This window comes from Hoplias malabaricus, chromosome Y (genome assembly GCF_029633855.1).
Source record: "Hoplias malabaricus isolate fHopMal1 chromosome Y, fHopMal1.hap1, whole genome shotgun sequence".
Taxonomy (NCBI): domain Eukaryota; kingdom Metazoa; phylum Chordata; class Actinopteri; order Characiformes; family Erythrinidae; genus Hoplias; species Hoplias malabaricus.
In genome coordinates this window covers 4,409,544-4,436,927 of record NC_089820.1, presented here as the reverse complement: position 1 = coordinate 4,436,927, position 27,384 = coordinate 4,409,544, and the positions used below count along the sequence as shown (strand labels likewise).

General features: G+C 39.4%; 1 protein-coding gene across 5 annotated transcripts in view; it reads left to right on the top strand.

Annotated features, from left to right (window-relative positions):
• Positions 1-27,384, top strand: part of LOC136679498 (transient receptor potential cation channel subfamily M member 3-like) — a 242,962-nt gene that overhangs the window by 195,223 nt on the left and 20,355 nt on the right. For 2 of the 5 annotated variants that reach the window (XM_066658055.1, XM_066658056.1), the window contains exons 10-20: positions 217-317; positions 1,127-1,261; positions 2,244-2,294; positions 6,128-6,163; positions 6,347-6,487; positions 9,625-9,654; positions 10,417-10,709; positions 13,109-13,337; positions 17,992-18,195; positions 20,653-20,793; positions 25,569-25,697. In XM_066658055.1, coding sequence (XP_066514152.1) covers positions 217-317; positions 1,127-1,261; positions 2,244-2,294; positions 6,128-6,163; positions 6,347-6,487; positions 9,625-9,654; positions 10,417-10,709; positions 13,109-13,337; positions 17,992-18,195; positions 20,653-20,793; positions 25,569-25,697 — 1,490 coding nt within the window. The remainder of the gene's footprint in view (positions 1-216; positions 318-1,126; positions 1,262-2,243; positions 2,295-6,127; positions 6,164-6,346; positions 6,488-9,624; positions 9,655-10,416; positions 10,710-13,108; positions 13,338-17,991; positions 18,196-20,652; positions 20,794-25,568; positions 25,698-27,384) is intronic. The other 3 variants (XM_066658057.1, XM_066658059.1, XM_066658058.1) reach the window with 3 other exon arrangements.

The following is a 27,384-nucleotide window of genomic DNA, read 5'->3' as shown; positions in this document are numbered from 1 at the left end:
TTCATTAGTAAAGCCATCCAAGCAGGAATATAATGCATTTCAGAGTTCCCAAATACCCAGACAGATCATTATATTTAATAAATAAATAATATTCTCCAAAAGTCATTAGCCACTTGATGTCCTCAGAGCATTGCTGAGAAATAGGCTTAGCTAAAACTCATTCTTAAGCTTGCAGTTACTGTTCTTTTTACTGACCATTCCCTGGTCTCCTTTCAGGCGCCAACGCTTCAGCCCCTGACCAGCTGAGCCTTGCTCTGGCCTGGAATCGAGTGGACATCGCCCGAAGCCAGATCTTCATCTATGGACAGCAGTGGCCTGTGAGCAACCTTTACACCACACACTTGGTCTTTTAGGGTGCAGTAAAACAGGGCCTGAGGAAAACAGCTTGCATACAGTATAATATATCTACACTTAGAGTACATTGCCATTCTTTAATTATTCTAGCCTTCAGTTGGGCAACTGTACAAGGCATTCCTTATCATATATTACACCAAAGACTTCAGCAGTAGAAAGGCCAGTCTAATACCTGCGCTTTCTAATTATGCAGCAATTAATGTGTAACATGCAGAACGAGGCTTTGTTTTGTCATCAAGACGTGTAGAAGTCCTTGAAAAAGATGTCATCTAGAAGGTAACCTATGATGCTCCAGAATGTAAATATATTTTTCAAAGTTGATGGTGCCTTCACAGATTAATGAATTAATTAAGTGTTATTAATGAACTAACACCGCCCCATATCTTGGATTTTGAACTTTACGCTGGTAAAACTCTGGATGTCAGAACTCCTTGTGATGGAATCTTGACCTACCTAATACTGCTCAAAGCAATTTACAGATAAGATAAACCATGCTCTATTAATTTGCCATATTGTACATTTGGAACCATTTCCCTGCGTATAACTACTGCAGGACCAATTTTTCCGTAGCTGTGTACTGGCCATAGGTTCTGACCCCTTTACTGCTGGATGGTTAGGTCTATGTCTTCTGTGCTTTCTGAGACGGCTGACACAAATAGCCCAAGGCCCCTTGTGCAGTGTGTGTTGGTGTGTGTTCCCCTAGAGTTCAGACAGAATCACAGCTCCAGGCCACTGATGTGTCTGTGTTTGTACGTGTGTTCTTGGTGTCCAGGTAGGCTCTTTGGAGCAGGCCATGCTGGATGCTCTGGTGCTGGACCGTGTGGACTTTGTGAAGCTGCTGATTGAGAACGGCGTGAGCATGCACCGATTCCTCACACTTTCCAGGCTGGAGGAACTCTACAATACGGTAACAGACTGCAGGAACTCTCAGATCTTCAAAGCACTTTTAGTGAATATATATCAAGAGTCTATGTGTAAATACATAGCCTATAGGCTATTATCATAGGACTCAGAAGGTAGTAACTCTCTTTCTTTCACCTTATTTAAGGTACTCAATTGGCCCTAAAAACAAAAGTTCTGTCTTTGAAAGCATATTAACAGCCTTTATGATGCCTTTGCATCACAATTCTTTTACCAGCCAAATCTTCCTAGAGGTCCTTTGCAGTGATGTGGAGAGTTTTGATTTGTATATGTTTTATGTATATGCTTATTTTTCTGCATTTTGGATTTGTCTGAGATTTCAACAGTTTTTCTTTAGCATTTGTTTCTTAATGACATTTTTCATAGTGTTAATTATAAGGTTTATTAATAAGTGTTAAAGAGATTTTGCATAATTGAACATTTTAATTCAAGGCTTTTCTCCTGCATTTTGGTCATTTTATGATAAATTTTGTGTACTATTAAAAATGAAAGTCGTGATTTTATTCAACAAAAAATAACCAAAAACTAAGTATTAATACAGTACGTTTATGATCGCTAACATTGACATCACCATCTTTAAATTATTTAAACCAAACCAAACATACTTTTGGATACAGTATTACTCCCAAGAACAGAACAAATCAATGCACATGCTTTTGCAGCACATTTTCCTTTATGGAAACTCTTAACGAATGCATTGACACATTCTCCTGCTCTTTCGTCAATATATATATTGCTAAAAGATTGATAAACATCCACTCCAAAATAAAGGACAGCTAGAAGTATATGGGCATTGATGGTATGGATGTGTTAATATATGTACATAAAGGAAATGAGCCTTACGATTACAATTAGTTTTGGATCATCAGTCAGCTGCTTAGATGTAACCTTAGATGTAAACACAGTTCATCTGCTGTTCTGGGGCCATTCCTAATGTGAAACATGTTTATTTATTTTGGTACTAATAGAGGCACGGACCTTCTAACACCCTGTATCACCTCGTCAGAGATGTGAAAAAGGTATGACGTCTCAGTGCATGCTTGTTTGTGAGAACGGGAAAGAACGGTTGTGGGTGCATGAATGTGTGGGTGTGTATGTTTGAGTATGTGTGCGTGTGTAGCTGCTAGAGTTTTAGATTTTTTTCTTATTAATTTATTTATTTTCACTTTCGTGAGAGTCCACAACTCTCTAGATGGCTTGCCAGCTTCACTTGAGGGATGGAGTCGCCTAATTAGATGTCTCCTCTGTCTCTGCATGAATCCTCCCTGCTTGAACTCTTTGTCCATTTTCATCTGTGAAAGAGTCGAGTCATTCTCTCCTTCCTGCCTTTTGACTCCTCAAAGCTCAGGAGAATGGTTTCCCAGTCCTAATTAGTGCACCTACAGCCTGCTTCAGAAATCACTGTCGGGACACTGGCGCCTAACTTTGCGGTTACTCCTGTTGCTTTTTTTTTTTTTTGCTACTTCGCTAGACATTCGTAACATCGCCCTCGTACACTCCCAGTGCTAGTCTGCCTCAAACCTGAATGGAGCCACCCACTCAGTTCAGCTCCATAGATTGACCCTCTTGCTAATTTGATTCTCTTTTTATTTTGATATTGGATTTTAATTCTAAGTTTTAGTCAAGGCCAATCCCACCTGGCAGCTGGGTCCCCCCTATCATGCAAAACTAGCAGGTGGGATTATAACTGATAACAGTATGTGGTTTCTCCAAAACCAGGACTAAGAAGCTAGATAGATGTATGAAGGAATGAATGGATGGGTAGATAGATAGATAGATAGATAGATAGATAGATAGATAGATAGATAGATAGATAGATGTTGATATGAAAGAGGTCTGGTTATCTTTCTGACAAATGTCTTAGCATAATGATATGTAGTATATGTATATATCATTTTTGGAACACCTACTTGGAAAACAAACATTGTTCATTTTATTAGCTCCACTGACTATACAGGAGCACCTTGTAGTTCCACAATTGCAGACTGTAGTCCACCTGTTTCTCTACATAGTTTCTTATCCACTTTCACCCTGGTCTTCAATGGCCATGACCTACAGGACCACCGCAATGCTGGTATGATTTGGGTGCTGGATCATTCTCAGTGCTACAGTGACACAGTGTGTGTTGTTGTGGTATGAGTGGATCTGGCACAGCAGTTAGTTCACATTGTAGATGTAAAGTCAGAGACAGTAGTTCATCTGTGGCTGCACCGTTTGTGTTGGTCGTCCTCTAGTTCTTCATCAGTGGACACAGGACACTTTTGGCTGGATTATTTTTTTAGCTGTTGGAATATTCTCAGTCCAGCAGTAACACTGAATGGTTTAAACACTGTCTGATCCACTTGTACCAGCAGAACACACACTAACACACCACCACCACGTCAGTGTCACTGCTGCCCTGAGGATAATCCACCACCAAAATCATACCTGCTCTGTGGGGGTCCTGTGGGGGTCCTAACCACAGGGTGAAATGGGAATAAGAAAGTATGCAGAGAAACATGTGGACTACAAAATGCTCCTCTATGGTCAGTGGAGCTGATAAACTGGACAGTGATTGGAGATACAAGGTAGGTGTTCCTAATCCAGTGGTCAGTTAGTGTAGGGCTACACTAAAGAGTGCATCAGTATATATTTTGTCAGTCAGTGAAAACATAGCTATGTCTATATGACAACACATACCAACAATTAAACATCCTTCCGAAAAAAAATGCTTCCTCTCAGGGCAGATACTTTTTGAAGCCCAATAAAATGTCCCCATAATGAAGTTTCATTTATTCCTCAAGTCTTTCCAAAACAAATGTATCCTTCGGTATTGATTGAGTTTGCATATGTTCAGCCGAGCCTGAACCCTCTGGGGCAAGTGAAGGCCAGTCTGTCTGAGATCATATATGCTCCTCTGCTGGCGGCAAAAGTAATTAGCCTGTTTGAAACAATCAATGTTTGCTTTATGATAGCTGCTTTTAATATTGGCACAGAAACTTGATGATGCGTCCGACTGCTAGTGGAACAAATATGTCATAGATGTGGATGCCAAACAGGGACAACTGTGTCAGATATCATTGTGTAACTGCAGCTCTGGCCACAGCTGGCTTAATGCTAAGGTTGGTTACTGCTTGCAGACTTGCTAATTAGAGTGGGGGACCTGTCCTCTACAAACTCCAATTTAAAAAGTAGGAAGAGTGTGTGAAACACTAGTGAAATCAAAAAGCAGTATCTACTAAATTCCATTAAAATAATAAAAAATATATACACAAATGTTGTACTTTTTTTATTGTTCATGGAAGTAGAGCAGCATTCTGCTAGCATGGAATAAGATTTCACTTGATTTGATTTGAACCACACATTGCACTTAAACTACTGAGTTACTGGCCCTTTTTTAACTTTTTACTTGGGCCTCGACCCATTCTCACTCAGAACAAATTCGGCTGTTACTGGATTTTGCTTTTATACGTAACATGATTACATGACCTACTTAAGATGTTTTTGGAATATTTCGTAATGCAGCCTTTTGTTTTTAGCATTTCACACAGTGTCCCAAGTTTATTTGGGACTGGACTTGTCTTAAATTCATCAATTGTACTTCCTTTCTTTTATGTATTTATTTATTTTTTATTTCTGCTTTGCAAGAATAAAACATCTCATTTAGCCCTGTCAGTGCTGGAGGCCAGATTTGCTAAATCTATTACAGCATGTTTGTACAAAATATTCAGCATGTTCGATTCCAGCAGTGCTCCATGTTTCCGCCATCCACTTGTTTCCTGCCATCGGCAGTGTTTATTGCTTCTCCCTGAGCTGAGAAATTAGCTCCCGCTGAAGACCCCAGTGGACCCAGCGCTCAGATTGGTGATGGACATTTCTCTGCATTTTGTGCTTCTAGTGTCATAGTGGGGTATTGGCATTTTTGCCTGGTGTTTGTGTTTAGTAGTATTTTAGCTATGTTTTGTACAGTAAGGGGAAACAACATTCCAGAAAGTATTGTTTTTCTTATTTAATATGCTTCCTGTTCTGACAATTTAATTTTGGCCTTTTGGCATTATACATATATAAATATGAGCAAAACGTATTAGTAATAATAATACATAATAATAATACATAATTCATAATTCCTCTATGTAAACCACATGATCAGGCTCCCTCTGGTCAACTCACCATTTGAATTCCTCCCCTTATTTTCTGTGAGGTTCAAGTCAGAGTATTTGCTAGGCGCAAGCACTTTTTCTTTTATCAGAACACAGTCCGGAGTACTTCTGCTGCCTGTTCGAGGTGAGTGTTTTATAGAAACATCCATTTTCTCCCCAGATTCAGTTTCTTGGCTGAGAAGATTCGGTTCTCCTCTGTTTCTCCCAACACATCACTCCATTTATGTTTCTTTTAATGGTGTTAAATGCCCCAGAACTATGGGCAGATATGCAGCACAGATGATGCTCCCACCACCATGCTTCAGAGACGTATAGTTTACTTCAGGTTATACACTCAACCCTCCCTTGTCCAGACATTACAAGCTCAATTATTGTGTAAGAGCCGTTATGTGTGGAGATTGAATGCACTGGAAGTATATTAAATGCTAGAAAATGAAAGGAACCAAATATTTGATTGCCCTCACACTCTTATCAGGCTGTTTGTGCCATTGTAGGTGTTTTATTTTATATTATTTGATTTATTTTTTTGCATTTTAGCTGGGTGTTTTTTGTATTGTTGGGTCTTAATGTCTTACTGGAGCATTTATGTGCTAGAGGGGTGTTTTAGTGGAGCGTTTGTGTGCTAGTGGGGTGTTTATTGCAGCATTTGTGTGTTTGTCTCCGGGTCCCTAGCGTTCGATTTTGTCTCACTTACCTTGTGTGTTCTTTCCAAGCAAGAATATCCAGGGTTCAGTTGGATCTACCTCAAGGTGAATCAGCCAGTCCCTTATCTTCGTAGTCCTTTTAGCGATACGTCAGAGTGTGTGCTTGCATGTAAGAGAGAGAATGTATGTGTGTGTGTGTTTGATGTGAACGCATGAATCTGATGCAGCTTCATAGCCATTTCTTGCTGAAAATGTCCAGTCAGGGCTGAGTAACCTCTTTATCTCCAGGGGAACCTGCCACCAGACTATCGCATCAGCCTGATTGATATCGGGTTGGTCATTGAGTACTTGATGGGTGGAGCCTATCGCTGCAACTATACACGGAAGAGATTTAGGACCCTCTACCACAATCTGTTTGGCCCTAAGAGGGTAAGAATGTAAATCTCATGAATAAGTGTTTATGAACATTGCTTGCACTGTATTCATTTTGGGGGGGGATTCTAATATGTCAAATGTCTTGATTTTTCTTAGTGGGTTCACTTTTTTCTCAATAGATAATGTCTCCTGGGAGAAAGATTTTGTTCAAGATTAGGCTCAGTCCTGCTATGGGAAACTGACCCTTCAGGTGTATATTACAGATTTGACAAATTAGAACAGTTATGGCCTATTTAATTTTTGAAGCTATGGGGCTTCATGAGGCAGTGCTGCCAATCCAAAATGGAGGAAGAGCTACTCTGTATAGCCAAAAGTTTGTGAACGCCAAATCTCAATTGTACCTCCATCATATTTTATGTATTGGTAAAATGTTGTTGTCACAAATAAAAGAGCATTGTGCATTTTGTTTCACATCCTTATCACAAAATTCTCATGGTCTACAGTCGTCAACTGTAGTTCAGAAGTTTAGTAAATGAATCTATAAAGAAAAGTGTCTTTTTGTTTCAGTAACAATTGTCGTGGTACTTAAGAGATTTTAAGACATGTAATCCCTGAAAACGAACAGCAGACCTCCCGAATCAAGGTGAAAACAAATCCTTCCCTTGTCTCATCTCTGCTCAGAGAGTCCAAACAGAATATGTGATAACATTCTGCCTGATCCCCTTAAAGCAAATTATCTGCCAACAGCGAGGAATTTTCCCAGCTGCCGCCACAGATCAGAGATTGGGTCTTGTGAAAATTATTTACACTGTGGCTCAGATGTGGCCCCAGGTACATGGGGCAGGAATATTTATATGAAATTGATGTATCTCTATGGAGGCGGATTGGGGGTTACTCACACTGGGGTCATATTGATTGAGGCGAGCAGGTAACATCAGCAAACACATCAGCTATGGATCTGTTGCATAAAACCCCTGAAGCTCTGGAATCACAGCTGAAAAGTCACAGTCAGCACATGAAACACTAAACTGATCCATATCTGTGCTGTTGTCATAAACTCTCTATGTTGGCACAGGGATGTGTTTGTGTTCATAATAGGTAGCTATTTAACCGTAGATATGAGAAGATCAACCATGCTAATATTTCTTGAATTGATGAATGACACAATGTGAGCCACATTGGGCTACATCAGCCTATATCAACCCAGCAGTTTTTAAATGACTTAGACCAACGTAAATAAATATCTGATGCAACACTTAATAGTACATCATCCAACACACTATAACAACCTGGTACAGTGAGTTGCAGCAGCTTAAAGTCCTTATGCCCATTGCAAAGTGTGAGTAAGAGGGGGCTATAAAAGCCCTCAGCATTAGACTGTGGAGTAGTGGAACTGTTTTCTGGAGTTGTGATTCTCAGTCCAATATCTTTGGAATGAGCTGGAGTGGCAGAACATATTCATTGATCATTTTGGCAGCTGACTTTGATTCAGTGTTAGTCTTAGACTTTTGACTAAAATGTGTATTAGTTTTAGTCTCATATTAGCCCAGTGTTTTTACTTTTAGATTTTTGTTTAGTTTAAGTTCATTTTAAATTTTAGTCATATCATTTATATGTTTTTTTCAACATAACTTTTATAAAAAATACCTTGAAATGTTACTTTAAAGGAGCAATCTGTAAGATATTTACTGTTATTAGTCATAACATATCCAGGGTGTGTGATCATAGATTAAAGAAACTGTCAAAGCTAAAACATTGCTGCCTCTCGTAGCATTGCTGAAGCAGTATGTTCTCTTTGAGAAGTGCCCAGTCTGTGATCCCACCTTCCAAGGTCCTGCTTCTGACCTCGCCCTCTGTCCCATCACAAATAATCCAAACCCACAGCGTTGCCAGGGTCTAGAAACATAGCGTCTTTCAACCATTAAATGACCAAGTAAACAGAGTTATTGTTATATTTTACCGGACCCAAAAAGGTTAAAATTTCCATTGTTTGTTTTAAAGGAATTGAGGAAGATTCATGTGTGTTTCCCTGTGGTGTGTGTATGACTAATGCTTATCAGCCTAAACGCCATCAAATCCTCAGAGCAATGTTCCAGCATCTGACATAAAACCATCAAAGAAGGACATAGGCTATAGCTGCATTAAAGTGGGACACAATTCTTATCAATAACTTTTATTCCTAAGAAATATTCAATGCTGTGTCCACAAATATTTGGCCATGTTGTGTACTTTGGGATTAGTTCCTAGAATTTAGGTGACTTTAAAAGAAAGTGTTTCACCATGCTAACTTAATCTGGCTCAAAGGAGGCTATAAAAAGGAAGAAATGCAGTAGGTTGTCGGCTTGTTTCTGGGTCAGTTTTGATAAACTACATGTAGGGCTTCATAAAGTTGCTAAGTCCATCTAATAGTCACACAATGGCCATCTTATGTACATCATCTCAGCATCACCAATGTCCCTTGGTTTTCCAGTGCTTGCAAATAGTACACACACACACACAAGTCAACATCAAACATAAACATATATGCGGGCCTTTGCCCAAGCTAGGAAGCCTAAAATAGATGGGAGATATTAGAAGCGGCACAGGAGAGCTGCTCCAGATTTTCCTGTGCAAAGCTCCCAGCGCACATGCTAGCTCATCTGTTCATTATGCACACATGCTCTGCTTTTAACGCAGATACATCTCAATTTAACACGCTCTCGCTGCCTCGCACAGACACACCGGGGTCACCCACGGTGATCTAATGAGTGTGCTAGTTAGAAGTGAGCAAGAATAAAGTATGTGGAAGAATCGGGTGTTCTACTGCAAATCTTCTTTTGTATGTTTCCTTTTGCCAATGAGGGTTTCTTGACCACTCCTCATACTTTCTGAGCCATAGCATTAAGTTGTTTTTTCTCTTAAAGCAAGAATATATGTCGTGAATAGGATATACGGTGAGAGCAGGGTATGTTATCTCACATCTCATACTGGTTCAATGTCTACAGGCTGTAATCTTCTTTTGTATCTATTTCCATTTCTCAGTGAGTGCTTTCTGACCCATGGCGTTGATTTGTCTTCTCACAGAGAGAGAGTATGTGTTGAGGATTGAGTGTGTTGGGTGGGTGGGATCTAAGGCTGTGGTTCATTTGAGTATGCAGAAAGCGTGCTTGGCTGTGTTCCTAAATGCCACTTTTTGTTGTCATCATTCATAGCCAAAGGCCCTGAAGCTGCTCGGAATGGAGGTGAGTATGTGTTTTTCTCTTTTTAACTCCCCTCCCCCAATGTTGGCCATGTTCTGTACGATTTCCTGCTGTTTTTTCAAATGCCAGCCCACACAGTGTACAGCGAGAAAACACTCATGTTTTCCTCACACCATATATTTATGCATGTACGAATGCAAAAACATTTACAAAACAGTTATTAATCATTCTGTGTAATCATGTCCATTTCACCAAATCCAGGGCTGATCTAATATTAACACATGCTTTACAGATATGCAACTGTTTCTGTTCCCCCATCGTTTGAGTGGGGGATGCCAAAATTATTGCATGCAAATGTATGTCTATTACTCCAGCTACTGCATGTACATTAATGTGAAAATTTCCAGTCATAAGTGCAATTAAGTACTTTAAGTACATGAATACAAAATCTGCATATATTGTATCAATACCTAAATGTAAAGTCATGTTATCAGTATTTCATTGTTTCCACATTTTCACTTTATTTTTTAACTTTCATGTTTTTTGTTTTTTCAAAAGAAATCTGCAGAGATATTTTCCACACCTCAAATGTTCATTGATTGATGTTGGTTGCTTTTTCAGAAAATACAAGAATCCGAAGCGTTGATGTAGTTATGTGTTCATTAATACGTTAAACAATTATTTTAAGTGGAAATTAAATAAGCAAATGAGTGGTCTCTGGCTTTCTTTGGTACTGCACTTGTTAAACTGTTGAAGCCAACTACAAAACTGGCTTTAGTCCTGTGACTTTACTTTCTACAACAGGATGACATGCCGATTCGACGAGGGCGCCAAAAGACCACGCGAAAGCGAGAAGAGGAAGTGGACATAGACCTAGATGATCCAGAGATCAACCACTTCCCCTTCCCCTTCCATGAACTGATGGTGTGGGCAGTGCTGATGAAAAGACAGAAGATGGCACTCTTCTTTTGGCAGCATGGTGAAGAGGCAATGGCCAAAGCTTTGGTGGCGTGTAAGCTTTGCAAGGCCATGGCACACGAGGCATCGGAGAACGACATGGTGGACGACATCTCCCAGGAACTCAATCACAACTCCAGGTGCCAGAGCAGATTGTGTTGTAGGGGAAAATGTAGAACTGGGAAATTGGTACTTTTGTCCTTTTTCTGACGTTAGCCTTTAGCCTTTATCTTTATCTAACAGCTTTTATATCTGTCAGTCACAGTCTTGGTAACACTAGCTTTACATTTTGTTACATGCATATTTCTAATAGCTAGATTTAGTCACAGTAACCTCATTTCTTAGCAATACCAGTTTTATATTAACTGCATGATAAAACACATACTTCACTCATAATACACACTGGACCATGTTATTACAGCAATAAAGTGTAACTTTGGTGGTACTCTAGCCATTATAACCACTGACAGAAAAAGCACTTATTACCAGAATATATGTTAAAAATTGAGCTATATATGCTAAAAAGTGAGCTAGTCCGACTAAAGTTAGCAGGCACTACCACTCGCCCTCGTTCATCAGTAATGCTCAAAACCAGATTCTAACCATTTGTTGTCAACAAAGCTTGGGTTCCACCAACAGAAAGTGTAACTTTAGCTATTTTATTGACACAGTAGGCGGAGAAAAGCACTTATTACCAGAACATAAGCTAATCTGGCTAAAGTTAGCAGCCACTGTGTCTCACTGCACAGTAACTTTCGAAAATCTGATTATAATACTTTCCTAAACAAAACTAACTAACACCACAACACATGAAAAAGGGCAACAAATCCTTACTACCCTAACTTGTGTCCTCATGTCTGTTTCAGCTCACTCTACTCTGTAAATTCAGTTCAGTATTAACTCTTGTATTCATTTTCTCTCACTTTCTTTCTCCTCCCTCTGCCATATAATGCCCATACAGGGAATACTGAGCTAGATTCTTCTTGTAGCTAGGAGATGTGTGCCATAAAGTGTTACACATTTCTAGCAAGAGTCCTCGGCCCTGTGATTCAGACATTGCTTAGTGCAGTAAACCAGCAGAGGACCTGCCGTAGCAGCCACAGAGGCTCTGTTCTCCCTATTACAGCTCAGTGGAACACCACAAACATTTAGAAACTGTAGTTTTAAGGTATAAATACTACATAGTAATTCCGGGTAGGCTTCGGACCCACTGAATGAATGAATGAATGAATGAATGAATACTACATAGTGTTCCTTTAAGTCTACATTACACTAAGCTTATGTCTAGATAACCTTAGTCACAACCTTAGTTACACAATACGTATGTGTCAGGAATTCTAGTTACAACTCAGTTACCCCATGACTATATTTCAGCAACACCACTCTCAGTAGCACAAAGCTTATCTTTCATAACTCGAAGCTGGGGTTGGTGATTTTATAGGAACCAGTGTATAAGCCAGTTGTTGAAAAAATCCAATTACATTTAGCCCTTGTTCCAAAGCCACACCCCTAAAAAACAAATGCATACACGGCTTGATAAGTCACACATGGAGAAGAAAATCTCGACTTCCAACGCCATCCACCTACCTCATGTCTCAATCACAAAGAGAAAGAATACATCCAGCAGCTACACCGACGTTCACTCTGGTTTCCCCTCTGGCTTTGTCTAGCCTCTTTTTATTGGAAGCCTTCTCCCTCTGTCCTTTTTTTTCTGTGTGTCTCTTCAGGCATGCGTCTATGTGCATGCATGAGGCAGAGTGATCAGATCGGCTCTGAGGGTAATGTAATAGTAGTGAAATTATTGAACAAGGTTTTTACAGTCCGTTGGCCTATATAGAATTGAAAACATTTTTTAATCTATGTTATTTGATTGCAATCTGGATGTAAAGTGCATTCAATAAATATTATAAAATCTGATTTTAAGATAAATCATCCACTCCAGTCGTGTTTATAACACTGCTATCTCTGGACTACAAGATTCTACTGTCTCTGGAACAACAGCCATATGTTTTAGTTATGTGTTCTTCACTTTTCCTAGCACTTCTTTTAAACTCATCCCACATTATCTTTTGGTAACACACTGTTTTATCCAGTGGTAACACAAATTTAATCTCTTGTTAACATCCTTTACAGCATCCGTTACTGTATTCTGTACCCAGCTTTTATCTCAACCAAGAGAAATATTGTCAGTAATGTGCCAGATGTCTTATTCCACAACAGCTATTTCAAATGTCACCGGTTTCACATGCACTCACCCATAGGTTTTAGTGTACCTCTATGGGGAGGGACAAATTGAGAGGAGAACTTATCCTGTGCCAAACTTACATCACATTAAAGGCACTGTGGCTGGGCACACTGTCAATGTGCCAAGCACACTCCTTTGAAATATTTGCTCAAGCTAATTAAAGGTCGTATTTCTTCATGTGTGTGTCTGTAGCTGTGTGTAACTGTGTGTAAGTGTGCATGCATGCACCTGTCTACCTGTAACCGTGTGCCTGTTCTTCATACACCTCTTTCCTGCAATTTCTGCCTCACCCAGAGAGTTTGGGCAGCTGGCGGTGGAACTGCTGGATCAGTCCTACAAGCAGGATGAGCAGATGGCCATGAAGCTGCTCACCTACGAGCTGAAAAACTGGAGCAACGCCACCTGTCTGCAGCTGGCTGTAGCAGCGAAGCACCGCGACTTCATTGCCCACACGTGCAGCCAGATGCTGCTTACTGACATGTGGATGGGGCGGCTGCGCATGCGCAAGAATTCCGGCCTCAAGGTCAGAGCACAAACTTAATGCAGACTTCAAAATACAACAGAATCACAGCAAATCATAAAAACACTCGTCATCACTCTCATTGTTACTTTAACAGCAATAGTACACAAAGCACGAAATCTATTTTAGTGTTGACAGTGCCTTATTGTGGAGAATCTTAATACTGCTAAATGTGAATGAGTGAGTTAAAATGTGAAAGATTCCTGAACATTACTTAAATTTGAATTAACATTAAAACATGAGACTGTATGTCATGAAATGATCTTTTGGTCATTTAAAAAAATCTGAAACCTGTTATTTGTTAATTCACTTGAACCTTTATTTAACAGACAAAGGGACAAAGAAAACATTTTGAGTGTTTCCAGTGATGACCATAATTTTTCTACAGTTAAATTACAGTAATAATAATCTGGACTGCAGGCAGCCAGTCAAACACATGCAGTCAGTGCTTTTCCACCAATGAAGAACCAGAATGATTCCAATTCACAAACCTAATTTGTAACTCTTCGTCGTATTTCCACTGACGTAAATTTCTTTGTGAATCAAAAAAGTTTGTTCCTGGCTGGAACCAAAGAGTTGGTTCCTCGGCACAAACCGTGACGTGGTCCATGGGCGTTACGAGCTAAAGAAACTTGACTAAAAATCCATGGGCGTTACGAGCTTTTTTAACTCATGCAAAATGAAGCCTACCTGGAGGTTGTGGGTTTGATTCCCACTCCTGATGACTGTCTGTGAGGAGTTTGGTGTGTTCTCCCCGTGTCCGCGTGGGTTTCCTCCAGGTGCTCTGGTTTCCGCCCACAGTCCAAAAAAAACACGTTGGTAGGTGGATTGGCGACTCAAAAGTGACCGTAGGTGTGAGTGAATGTGTGAATGTGTGTTGCCTTGTGACTGACTCCAGGGTGTATTCCCGCCTTGCGCCCAATGATTCCAGGTGGGCTGTGGACCCACCGCGACCCTGAACTGGATAAGCGATTACAGACAATGAATGAAAATTAAGCCTGGCATTGTCCTACTGTACTATATTGTTCTAATGTTTGTGTGTGTGTGTGTGTGTTTTAAATACAATTAGGGTTAGCGGTGAAAACAAATACATTATTGTATTTTTAGAAAACTGATGGTACTGGTGGTGGTGGTGGTGATTTGTGATTTTTACAAATAGGCCATAAACGTCCCAAATTATAACGCTCATTTTTGCTCAATGCTTTTTGTTTGTGCCCTGGAGATTACTAATATTTTTCTAGTTTTTATATTATTTTTATAACATGTTGTTGGTCAGTTTGTTCATATTGGCATAAGACCAGTTACAGTCACATATGTTTGGAGTGTGTCTTCCAAGGGTTATGTCTAGACAAAAGCAGTGAATGTCATGTTCAAGAGAATGTTATAATAATCCAGATGGGGCTATTAGCAAAAACTCACTAATGCCATGGGTCCCTGTAGCTTTATTTTTATTTTATTTCTTAAGCAGCCTCATCAGCAGCCTTTTGACAGATTTCAAAACTGCCACTAAAGCAACAGTCAGTTTGTGACTGTCATAACACCTGCCTCGTTTGCAGAGATTTTCTACCCCTACTCTTCTAATTGACAGATAATGAAATTTTAATGGTTATTTTCAGCATGGCGCTTTCAGAGCGAAGCTCTTCCAACAGATTAGATCAACCTTGTGTTTGTAGTGGTTTGGAGAGTAGGGGAGTGTTTTTGTCTAAATTAGGTTTTGGGTTTTGAAAACCCCAACGTACACAAACCATTGAGTTTAACCCTGCAAGACTGAATGTGTTGAAAGTGACATATTGTCTTTAAACCATTTACAACCGTTTCAGGCATTAAAATATTGAAAGTCACTGTAGATTATGACCTCAGTTAAACTTACTTTAGTGCATTCATAAAGTGCATTCATAAAGTTACGTTTATGAATGCACTTTTTATGTGTGTGTGTCTTTGTCGTATAAGTCATAGTGAATGCTCATAGGATATTCAGGGATAACCATTCTGGACAAACCCCAGTCAGGTTTATTTTTTCAATTTCCTGGCGTTTCTGATTGAGTCTGCCATTCTTGTTTAATTCTAGGAATGCTAGCCAGCCATCCTGCAGTGTTAGCCATGAAGGAAGCAGCCCCCCTATCTCTCAAACATGAGTTTGGCAGCTGCTGGAGTGGAGCATTACGGCACTTTAAGAGCTAGATTCCCCTCTTGCCTGCATCTGTTTCTATCTGTTTTTTTATGGCTTGTCAAAGCTATTACAAGAGGGAGGCTAGTGCAGTCTTACATATGCTTGAGATTAAACACTGCACACAACCATATTTGTTTAGTTCAGCTGGTGTTGTCTGAAGGGTCTGGTTGCATACTGGAATACAAATCAGAAGAGCTTGCAGCATTCCCAACTGGGGAATTTGATCTGTACAGTATATTAAAGAGAATTAGTTTTGAATTACAATCAAAACAAATCATACAAGCAAAACAACCTAGCTAGCAAGATGCCAGAAGTGTTTTTCTTTTTATTTATCATAGGTATTTATGCTCATTGTCAAAAAAAATGTGTTTCACACAGAAGGAATCAACCGAAAGGAATGAAAGTTGGTTTGTAGGTGTGACATTGTGAGACGCGAGAATGATTCAAGTTTCACACTATGTAATGCACTATGAACACTACACCCCAACTGCGAAATCTGTAGGAACTACTTTAGAATATTCAAGGTGCATGGGATAAACTGCCACAGGACACCACTAGGTACATCTACAACTCCATGCCAAGATGTTTAGCATGTTTCTTTAGCAAACCAGGTGCCCCAACAACATAGACGTTGCAATAGAAACATCACTTCTGTATGTGTAGCTCAATAAAAATTGCCCATATCAGTCTGAATTTTTATCATTTATTGCTCCTGGTAAATTGTATTTTCCTTCCAAATGTTATTGCAATCTGACACTTCTGGGTGCATATTCTTATTTTGATGATGACTGTATTTCTATTATTTTTGCCCCTTTGGTGCTGTAAAATCCAAAGCTGTTTCAACATATGGTCAGCTATTATGTGTTTCAAATTTCAGCTCAGTTCAAATTCTTAGCAGTCATGTTAAAAGTACGGACTATTATAGTTATTTAGTTACAGCGAAGGCTGCTTGTCTGTTCACATATTTATAATGATGTCTCTGGCAGGTTACCTTCTAATCAAGTTGCAGTCAAGCCAACACCTCAACAAAGTCTGTCTATACCACTGCCCTGGGGGACTTCCTTAGAGCACTGGCTGAAAAGAAATCTTTGTATTTACCACTTTATAGACAAAAGAAAGAATGCTAATTCTCTTTAATAAACTGTACAGATCAGATTCCCCAGTTGGGAATGCTACAAGCTCTTTTGATTTGTATTCCAGTATGCTACCAAACCCTTCAGACAACACCAGCTGAACTAAACAAATATGGTTATGTGCAGTGGATAATCTCAGGCACATGTAAAACCATGGGCTAGCAGTATGTGAAGGTGGTGTACCCATGTGAGTAAGTTTAACAGGTTGTCACTAGATATGTGTTGGCTTGTATTGGATGATTGATGGGTTGAAGTCTGCAATTTTCGCATTAATTTTGTCTGTTATTTAAATTTTTTTGCATTAGAATTACTGAGCTTGATAACTAGAAAGCAGTTATAGTAGGAAGTATCAAAGCTCTGCTGAGTTACTATGAACTGTAGAAAGAAAAGCCAGATAGCAGACACAATTGGGCCAAATCTGTCCCATTTTCAGAACCTGTGGATCAGTTACAGCACTGGTTATGGCACAGCACTGGCCCAGACTGGTTCCAGAACACACCTGATATTTGGTCCATATTAGATGACAATTTGGAGTTGAGACAGCCAAACAGCGACATCACTCAAGAACAAAAATAGGTAAAAAAAAAAAAATGCAGGTGTGCCACATTAGTGTCAAACATTCATTGCCATCTAAAAACAGTCACCGCATATTTTATTGCAGAGTTAGTAAAACTGCATCAGTATGTCATCAGTGGCAGTATGCCGTAAACATTGCCATGGTAATAAAAACAATTGATGATCAAAAGAGAGCCTTGCCAGTTAGTTTTGGGATTTTTTAAGGTGAAAGAATGTAAAGGATGCAAGAAATGTGTACATTAAAAATGTGAGGTAACAATTTCATTGACACAGAACAACTTTCATGCAAGTAGAAATCAGCTGGGAGGGCCCTTGCCTCCCAGGTACCCCGTAGCTATGTTCTGACTACATGAGATTTTATATATTCTAGCAGGGTTCAAAATATCTTGTAACAAGATCACACATCTAGTGACAACTTCTTCAACTTTCTGACAAGGTAACATCACCCTAAAGTTCTTTTAGTCCATGACATTTAAGCTTCATCACCTTCCAACCATCAAAACAAACCACACAAGCAGAGCAAGCTAGCTAACAAGATGTTTTCTTTAACCACAGGGATTGATTTCTACTGTTTAGTACACATGAGTCTGCTTAATTAAAATTTCTTGGCAGGGCTTTTCTTTGGGCTAAAAACAGGCATTTACTTTGAGCTTCATCTTGACAAAGCATTTGATTGGCTTTGAAATGTCACATCTCTCATGGTCCTGTGGGACTAGATTAAGTAACATATCCAAAAGAATCCCAGGATCCCCAACAATGCATTTGCATGTGATTCCAGGTGATCCTAGGCCTGCTACTTCCACCTTCAATTCTCAGCCTGGAGTTCAAGAACAAGGACGAGATGTCATACATGCCTCAGGAGCAGGAAGCCTACCTGCAGGAGAAGGACTCGGACGAGGCCGACAAACCGCCCAAGGACAAAGAGGAGGAGGACATGGAGTTCACCGTAAGAGCATACTGTGAGGCGCAGTACAACTCCGTGGTGAGAGCACCCACCTTAGCCCCGTTCTTTAGCCTGTAGTCCAGTGCACACACAATCACACCAACACAATCGCTGCCCCGAAATTTGGCCTCCCTTTCAAATCTTTGTTCTCTCCTCCAGTCCATGGCTACCTACCCCGTAAAGAATATGCCCCGCCCCTTCCCTTCTCTTGCCAACCACTCCCCTGCTTTGCCCCTTTTCCTCGTTGTCTTAGCAAAGACGTGTGGTCGTGGAGTTGTAGCGTGTCTCCGTGTGTCTGTCTGCCCGTCTGTCTGTTTGTCTGTCAGTGTATTCGTCCCTATTCTCTTTCTGTTCCCTCTTCTTTTTTTTTTTTTAAGCGAAGGTCTCTCGTCCGAAGTACGGTACTGTGACATCTCACTGAGTGTTTCTTCCTCCTCCATGCCACCCCACCATCGCTGTGCATGATCTGTGGACAGTCTACCCATCTGCCCATTTTGCTTGCTGGTCCATAATCCCCCTAAAAACTTTATGTGCAAATAACTTCCTTCCCACAAAGAGCTGTCATTTGAACTCTTCTTTCCAATTACTGTCATTACTGCATTCAAGCCACAGGTTAGCACAAGTGACTCATGGGTAATGAAGTCTAATAACAAGCTGAGAGCTCAAATCTCGAGGCAGATGACTTCATTGACCAATGGTGCATTAGCGTCATTGTGCTAAACTGACTTTGCTCAACACAGCTTGGGCAGCTGATGTTTTTATTTTCTCCCACATGCAACTATGAATCTACCACAGATTTATAAAGTGATGACACAAAGTGGAAACATTGTATTGCAATTTAAGTGTCTCTGCCATGAGGCACATATATTATCGCCATCCAATGAAAACATCTACCTACAAAATAGCATCTTTACAGGAGATGGAAAAAATCTTCTTTAATTTCAATGGAAATAATTGTTAAAAAAATGATATTAACAGTCATTTTGGAGCAATTTTATTAGTCTATTCATCATGAACATTTCACATTCAAATTATTTAGCGAATTAAAAATTGACAGAAAGAGATCAATGTTTTTTCATTGGACAGCGATGATGTAAAGGCAGTGTTATCCTCAGTGCTAAATTGTATTTATTTTTACATTTTATTGATTTACTTTTATAATACAAAATGCAAATTGGTCAGTGAAAACAATTCTGTTGAGTATATTCAGTAAAATAAACGTATCACAGCTTCTTGTTCTATATAGCAAGAGGCCAGGTCCCATATTGATATAATAGATATGTTTATACCGTATTTGTTAAACTATATACACCCCATTTCTGAAATAATTGGGATTTTTTAGTAAAAGGCAATAAAAACATGAAGCTGCAATATGTTTATTTTATTGAACATTTTCAACAGAATTCTTTTAACTGACCAATTTGTATCTTGTATTAAAAAAGTAAATAAAATGTAAAAAATAAATACGTTTTAGGACTGAGGATAACATTTTTATACATCTTTACAATAATTTATAAATCAAAGATTTAGGCCAAGCTTAGACTTGGAAAATGAACATTCTGCTTTTCAAAATTAATATAATGTTAAGCAATCTTTTATTGGTTTGTAAAATTTCTTTTAAGCTGCATTATTTAATGTAATTAATGCACCACAATGGCTGACATTTTTTATATACATTAAATAATGCAGCATAAAAGAAAGTTTTATATATATATATATATATATATATATATATATATATATATATACAGGTCTTTACTGTGATCTGGCCACTTGTCAGAGGATGGGTAATTTAGCTACAGGTGCTAAGCGGCTCAGCCACAGCTGATGTTTTGAAAAGTTAAATAGATAAAAGTGTTGCAATACAATTGTTACACAATGTCCAAGAGCGTGCCATGTTCTCCATCAGTATGAGTTCTCCACTCTTGGCTTAAGAATGTGTTCCAGGGACACATGGAAATGGCATTAAAATATCAGCTTCTTCTCTTTACTTCCCTCTCCTTTTCCCTACTCTCTACATATCTGTCTATAGTTCTCTCCCTCTCACTTTCTTCTCTCTCTCTCTCTTCCCTTCTCTCTCTATTGTCCTACATTTCTTTCTGTCTTTACAGAAAACTTCCTTCTTTCCGCTCTCTCTCCCTCTCCGGTATCCTTCTCTGCCTTCTATCACTTCTTCTTTTTTCCCTTTTATTTCTTTTCCTTTCCAGTTCTTCTCACTCTTTCTGTCTTTACTTTCTCTCTCTCTCTCTCTCTCTCTCTCTCTCTCTCTCTCTCTCTCTCTCTCTCTCTCTCTCTCTCTCTCTTTCTTTCTCCCATCATTTTACAGCAGTATCACCACATGCACCACCTGCCTGAGCACTCAGAATTGTTTGGCCAGGTTTTTTTGCCGCATACAATTCTGAGTAGGACAGAAACCTCTTCATACATGAAACATGTTAATGCTAAAACTGCGGCTCTGTTCCCTCTCCTCTCGCTCTTCTTTAATGCATTTTTTAGGCCATGTTGGGGACCGTAAGCGCTGAAGCATCTCGTAAGAAGGTGGTAGAGGAGGTCCAGCACCGCCATCGGCTAATTCCGCTCGGCCGCAAGATCTATGAGTTTTACAATGCGCCCATCGTCAAGTTCTGGTTCCACACGGTGAGAAATATTTCCAGTAACTCATGCTGTATATTTCAGTTATATGCAAACAAGTATTTAAGCCTTGGGTTCTATCCAAAATTATTTTTTCCAGTCATCTCTCTCTTTTGCAGACTCTCCCTAACACTCATTCTCTTTGTTCGCTATGTCTGCGTCTCTCTCTCACACACACACACACACACACACACACACACACACACACACACACACACACACCTGTTCTCTCTTCCAGCATGTTTGCCCCTCCCCCACCCCTTACTGCATTTAGCTTGAAGACAAAAAATGCTGTTATTAAAATATATGCAGTACATGTGCCATTCCATTTTGCACACTTTTACGCACGTGGGAGCATGATTGTTTTAAATCACACTTGACCTAAATATCTCCATTTCTACTTTGTTTATTCACATAAAATATAAGCAAACACAGCGCACAAAGCATGTATTTTCGACAGAAATTGATAGCAATACTCAGCATGACTTTGTTTTTACTTGATTCATCTTGAATCTGTCACAAGTTTTGATCTCGCAGCTGTGATCAGTGACTCCTAAGGGTTAACAAAAGCAGTCAAGGATTATGAAAACATGTTGACTTCAATGCTTTAACAGTGGTTTCAGATGTAAATGTGTTGTCCTTCTAAAGCAGTTTACAAAGTGACAGCCTGACATGACGAGCGTTGCTATAGCAACACCACTTCAATTTTCTTGAATTGAATACATCTGGCAACCTATACAGATCAATGTCACTGCCAGGCTGAGAGGGCGACCTCTGATCGTAAATATTATATGATCTTGAGCAAACCTACAAATGCTTTTCAAGGTCAGTGATGAAGAGTCCGGAGATACTTGAAGATAAATGGCAGCAGTGTGCACTGCATAAAGTAAATACGCCTACGGAAATAGCTGAGGAAAACTAACACAGATCAGTAAATGTACACAGTAAAGACATCAAGTTACTTTTAGATGTTAACCGTTTGAAGAGAGTTTCTGTTTCCCTTTGTTTTTTATGAACTTGTGTATTCCGCTTTCATTACGGCCACTCAATGCAGAGCTGCTAAAAAAAGGAATATTTTTTTGCTTGCTCTGCTAGGTGCTTTTTTCTGTCTTTTCCTCTGCACTCCCTCATTACCAGCGCACACAGGCCCACTGTGGTCACGACACACACTAACTCAGTGTTTTGTTTGCACCCACATCAGTGTTCACACAAAGGGGGAAAAAAAAGTGTTTTGCGTGAAGAGAAAAGAGCATTTCCAGTAGGGATGACTTTCCTTTTCATCTAAAACTCTGTTTTCTTTTTTTACAAAGGCGGGTATGCTCATATCAGTGCAGGTATGTTTAAACCACTTGTAAACAGAAATGAAAAATCGTTCTGATTTATGCTGGGCAAAGAGTGTGGAGACCTGCCGGTGCTACATTTCCTGTGAAATGTAGTGAATTAATATGTTGTCAGTCAGACCCCTGTATGCTGAAGCCATTTTCAGGGAAGGCTTGACTCTAGGTGTTCGAACATTGTTGTGAGGCTGTGACAGCATTCAGCAAATATGAGGTCAAGTGATGATAGATGTTTTGTTCTTCCAAAATGTTATGTTGTCTACACAGAGATCACACAAATCGGTAAGTTTCCAAAAAGTCTTTGAACTAAGATAGTGTCATATACAGGTGTCAATGCTGTTAACTTAAGAGGGAAATACAAAATAATGATAAAATAAATGCAACAGAGGTGACACAGTGGTACTACAGGTCACTGCCACACAATTCCAGGGTCTTGAGGTTGGTTTAAATGTTGCATGAAGATTGTGTCCTTCAACCTGCATTTGGAGACAGCAATGGAGCCCTGTTTGGACAGTAAAGGCCAGTGGGATTTCATTCCAACATCTGAACACCACAACAGAAAATCTTAATGCTTGTTTTCCACACTAATTAAAGGAAGCTGTTTCAAGCTGAGCCATCCTTGAAGCTCATAAGACTTAAGGTATGGATCAGGTTTTGACGAGTGCAAAAAGGAGGGCTAGTCCTGGCAAACGTCACTTGATTTTGCCAAAAAGCATATCAAAGGCCTATAGAAGTGAGTAGAAAAAAGGCCACTTCTGAGCTTTGTCAATAAAGGGTTAATTGCAAGCAATTCAAAGGTTGGAAATGGTTCAGTTACAGTGAAGATGAGCTTTAAAGGAAAATGAATATTTGTGTTTCCCAACAGCATAAGTTTAAAGAAATGAAGCCTTCAAAACCACTGGTCTAAAATGAAGAAAGTGCAAGTGTTCTGAAGTTAGGAATCTTACACTGGAGTGTGTTTGACACATTTTAGTCTCTGTGTGTGTGTGTGTGTGTGTGTGTGTGTGTGTGTGTGTGTTTGTGTGTGTGTGTGTGAGAGAGAGAGAGAGAGAGAGAGAGAGAGAGAGAGAGAGAGAGAGAGAGAGAGAGAAAGAGAGAGAAAGAAAGTGCGAGAGAGAGAGAGAGAGAGAGAGAGAGAGAGAGAGAGAGAGAGAGAGAGAGAGAGAGAGGAAAGTAGCCCTATTCTCAGCTAGCAAGACCATGTTCTGTCAGTGAGTTTGACAGGCTGGAGGAGTTTCCTCACAGATGTTAGGGCTCTGCTGGAGCTTTGCGGTTCCCTTAACCCAGATTAGGCTGAGTGCTGGATTAAATTACACTATTCAGTTCTTCTTTTCAGAGTCAAATGTGCCAGAAATTGGATCAGCTATATTCTTTTCTGCAGAGTGTATTCACTGAGATATGCAAGACAGGGGCTAATCCTTGATCAACATGCTAGCTCTAAAATACAGTCACATGACTTAAAGAAGCAGTTTGGCGGGAAAACATGTACAAAATGTACAAAAGGTTCGGTGTCAGAATTTTGCTACATTTAAAACTACTAAAAAAATACTGTACTAATTAAGTTGAAGGACTTACTAGCAAGCTTGCCTAAGACCTTAGGAAGTCATAGAGTAATCTCTTTGATTGAGCAAAGCATAGCCAAAAACCATAGTAGTTGTCATCTGATTTGCTTTTAGCTATGTTACCACAGTTTATTCCATGTGTGTAATAGATGTACAATTACGTTTTAAAGTGTTAAACATATAATCATAATTCAATATTCAGTCATTCTGTTTCTTTATGGTTACTATTTTATATTATTAACAATGACAGTTGTCATTTCATTGAACAAAATTAACTAAAAAAAGAAGTATTCTGAAAATGGCAGGCAAGAAGAATTTATTATTCACTGCATTCATTAATAGGTCCATCAAGGAAAAAGTGCTACAAAAACATCAATTTTTTCTGTTTTTGGGGATAACCCATCCATCCATCCATTATCTGTAAGCGTTTAACCAATTTAGGGTCGCGGGGGGTCCAGAGCCTACCTGGAATCATCGGGCGCAAGGCGGGAATACACCCTGGAGGGGACGCCAGTCCTTCACAGGGCAACACAGACACACACACATTCACTCACACACTCGGACACTTTGGAGTCGCCAATCCACCTGCAACGTGTGTTTTTGGACTGCGGGAGGAAACCGGAGCACCCGGAGGAAACCCACGCGGACACGGGGAGAACACACCAACTCCTCACAGACAGTCACCCGGAGCGGGAATCGAACCCACAACCTCCAGGTCCCTGGAGCTGTGTGACTGCGACACTACCTGCTGCGCCACCGTGCCGCCCTTTGGGGATAATATTGGGCCCAAAAGTATTTTTGAGTTTTGTTTTCAATGATTATAAATGTGTGCAGATTCATTACTAGGTTTTTATATATATATATATATATATATATATATATATATATATATATATATATATATATATATATATATATATATATATATATATATATATATATATATATATATATATATATATATATATATATATATATATATATATATATATATATATATATATAATGAGAATAGCCTTTTTAAAATATGTGCTGTTAGCCTTAATTGGTGGAAAGCTGTTAAAATGAAAAGTTGCATTTTCACAAGCATTTTGCCACATAATGTGTGCAGTCGGATGGATAATGTAAACAAACAGTGGAGGGGCGCTTTTTCTCCTTTTAACTATTGAATTTTGCCATTGTCTAGCACTGTGATTACTTTGTAAATTACATTCCAAACACATTGTCAATCAAGTGCAAGTAACACTCAAAAAGTGTTCATAGGTGTGAGTGTGTGTCGCCCTGTGAAGGACTGTCTCCCCCTCCAGGGTGTGTTCCCGCCTTGCGCCAAGTGATTCCGCGGAGGCTCCGGCCCCACCGCAACCCTGAACTGGATAAGAGTTACAGATAATGAATGAATGTTACACAAAAACCTAATAGATTATAGATAACACTGTTAAACAATATTGACCAGTATCTAAATGACAAGATGTGCTGGTTTAGATGTTTTTATTTTAAGATGCCTTTGGTGATGTTGACTTGCCATTCTGAAGCTATATCATGTTTTCACAAATGGCGACTCATAATCAGGGTAACCGCAAGAAATGGGTTTTTCTTTTGGGGCACACTTTCCCTCTTCTAAGTTAGCTACACTTAACTCAAATGTTTGCTTTGCAGATCCTGTAACACAGAAAAGTTTTGAGGAGTTTAAACATACATATTTGCTACTCCAGTGCATTTTATATTTGAGCCGACTTTGCTGTGCTGTTCCAGCGCAAACTTCACAAGGGCAAAATATTGTGATGCTCCTTGTATATAGCATGTATTATTCCAGATATCGTGATGTTTTATGTTTTGCCAGATTGTCCACCCCTTAACTCCAAGTCCTCATTGTTGTCCACAGATGGCGTATGTGGGCTACCTAATGCTGTTTAACTACATTGTGTTGGTGAAAATGGACCTGTGGCCTTCTCCTCAGGAGTGGATCGTCATCGCCTACATTTTCACCAACGGCATCGAGAAGATGAGGGAGGTGAGGTCAAAGAGAGATGAGTCTTTTCTTGTTCTTATTCCCTGCTGTCTCTATTATTGGTGCTTTGGTCAGCCCGGTGCATTGATCCCCTCCCACTGGAATCTGAGGCAAAACTAGTCAACAACGTTTTTATTCAAATTACACCACAGAGAATGTTTTCAGTTAAGGTACAATTTATTAATTCTTCAGGAGTTACATTATATGACCAAACGTTCTACTCATGCTTATTCAACATTTCTTTTGAAATCAAGGGTATTTAGATGCAATCAATTCTGTTATACTGAAATAATAGCATATATTCTTCTGGGAAGGCTAGATAATGGCCAGATAATGGTACACTGTCGTGAGTATTAGACTGCATTCAGCCACAGAACCATTATTGTGGTCAGATACTAATGTTGGATGATTAGTTCTTGCACTGTAATGTATCCCAAAAGTATTAGATGAAGCTGTATCATTCCACAGCCCTAATAGGCTTTCTACTGATTAAAAATTCAAGAAATTCATGATTTTTAGCTTTCATATGAATCAAGAAACAGACAGTTACATCGCACTTTTGAATTTTTACTCTACACTACATCACAGATTAAAACATGACAACTTTATCACAACTAAAGTACTAAAGGGGTGGGTAGGAAGATGGTAGAGGAGGAAAAATAAGTAGAAATAGTGATAGCTATATGAATATTATACAGTCTTCGTGTATGCTGACCTGTTCTAACATAAAGTACATAAATATAGAACAGCGCCATATATTATGCAATAATGTGCAAAACAGAGCAATAGCAGCTTCTGTACAGTAGCAGCATGTTTTGCACAGAGACAGCGTTCTTAGAATATACACATATATGCATCTATCAGTGCTATACACACTGAGAATATATAATGTACAAATACAGTTTTATCATAATCATATAGTGATACTTCAGCCAGTTATGTATATACAGCTGTGATTTACATATATGAAATAGTTCACTGTTCAAATGGGCAGTGTGTTACATAGCAGCTTTCCCTGGATGCTGCTGTGTATAAAATCATTATTGTTTCTGTAATGTTCTAGCAGCTGTGCGGTGAGGGAGAATCAGAAACCCCTCACATCACTGTCCAAACGATTGTGGAGCTGGAGAGTTGGAGGGAGGGCCTTTGGGTGTTAACAATCCGAATGGCCTTTCGGGTAGAAACTGTTCCATAACATGATGGTCTTTGAGTTCAAACCATTAACATCTGCCAGATGGGAGATGTGTGAGGAAGTCGTGCTGGGGTGATTATCTTTTTTGGTCCTTTCTGAGGACCCTTACAGAATAGATGTCCTCAGGTGGGCTCATGTGCAGCTGCCCCATAGCGTCCTATTTGGTTTCTTAGATTTATGGAGATTATATAAACTGTGCACGCGTAAAAGCCTTTTGGTTGAACGTTAATACATTAATGTAATGGAAATGGCTCATCAAAAAGGGTATCTAAAATGTTTGTACATGCAGCATATGTTTAATTAAACAAATCCAAATCATCCCTCCTTTGGAACATGTGAACCCAACATGACCTTTGAAAACTGCTTTGAGAGATGAAAAATAAGAGTCATCTTCATGCTTACAGCTGCTTCAAACACTCAAAAAAACGCTGGTACTCCCACCATCCCAGATGGGGGCTTTAAATAGGACAAGATCGAAAGGAAGGCTGATTGGGAAAG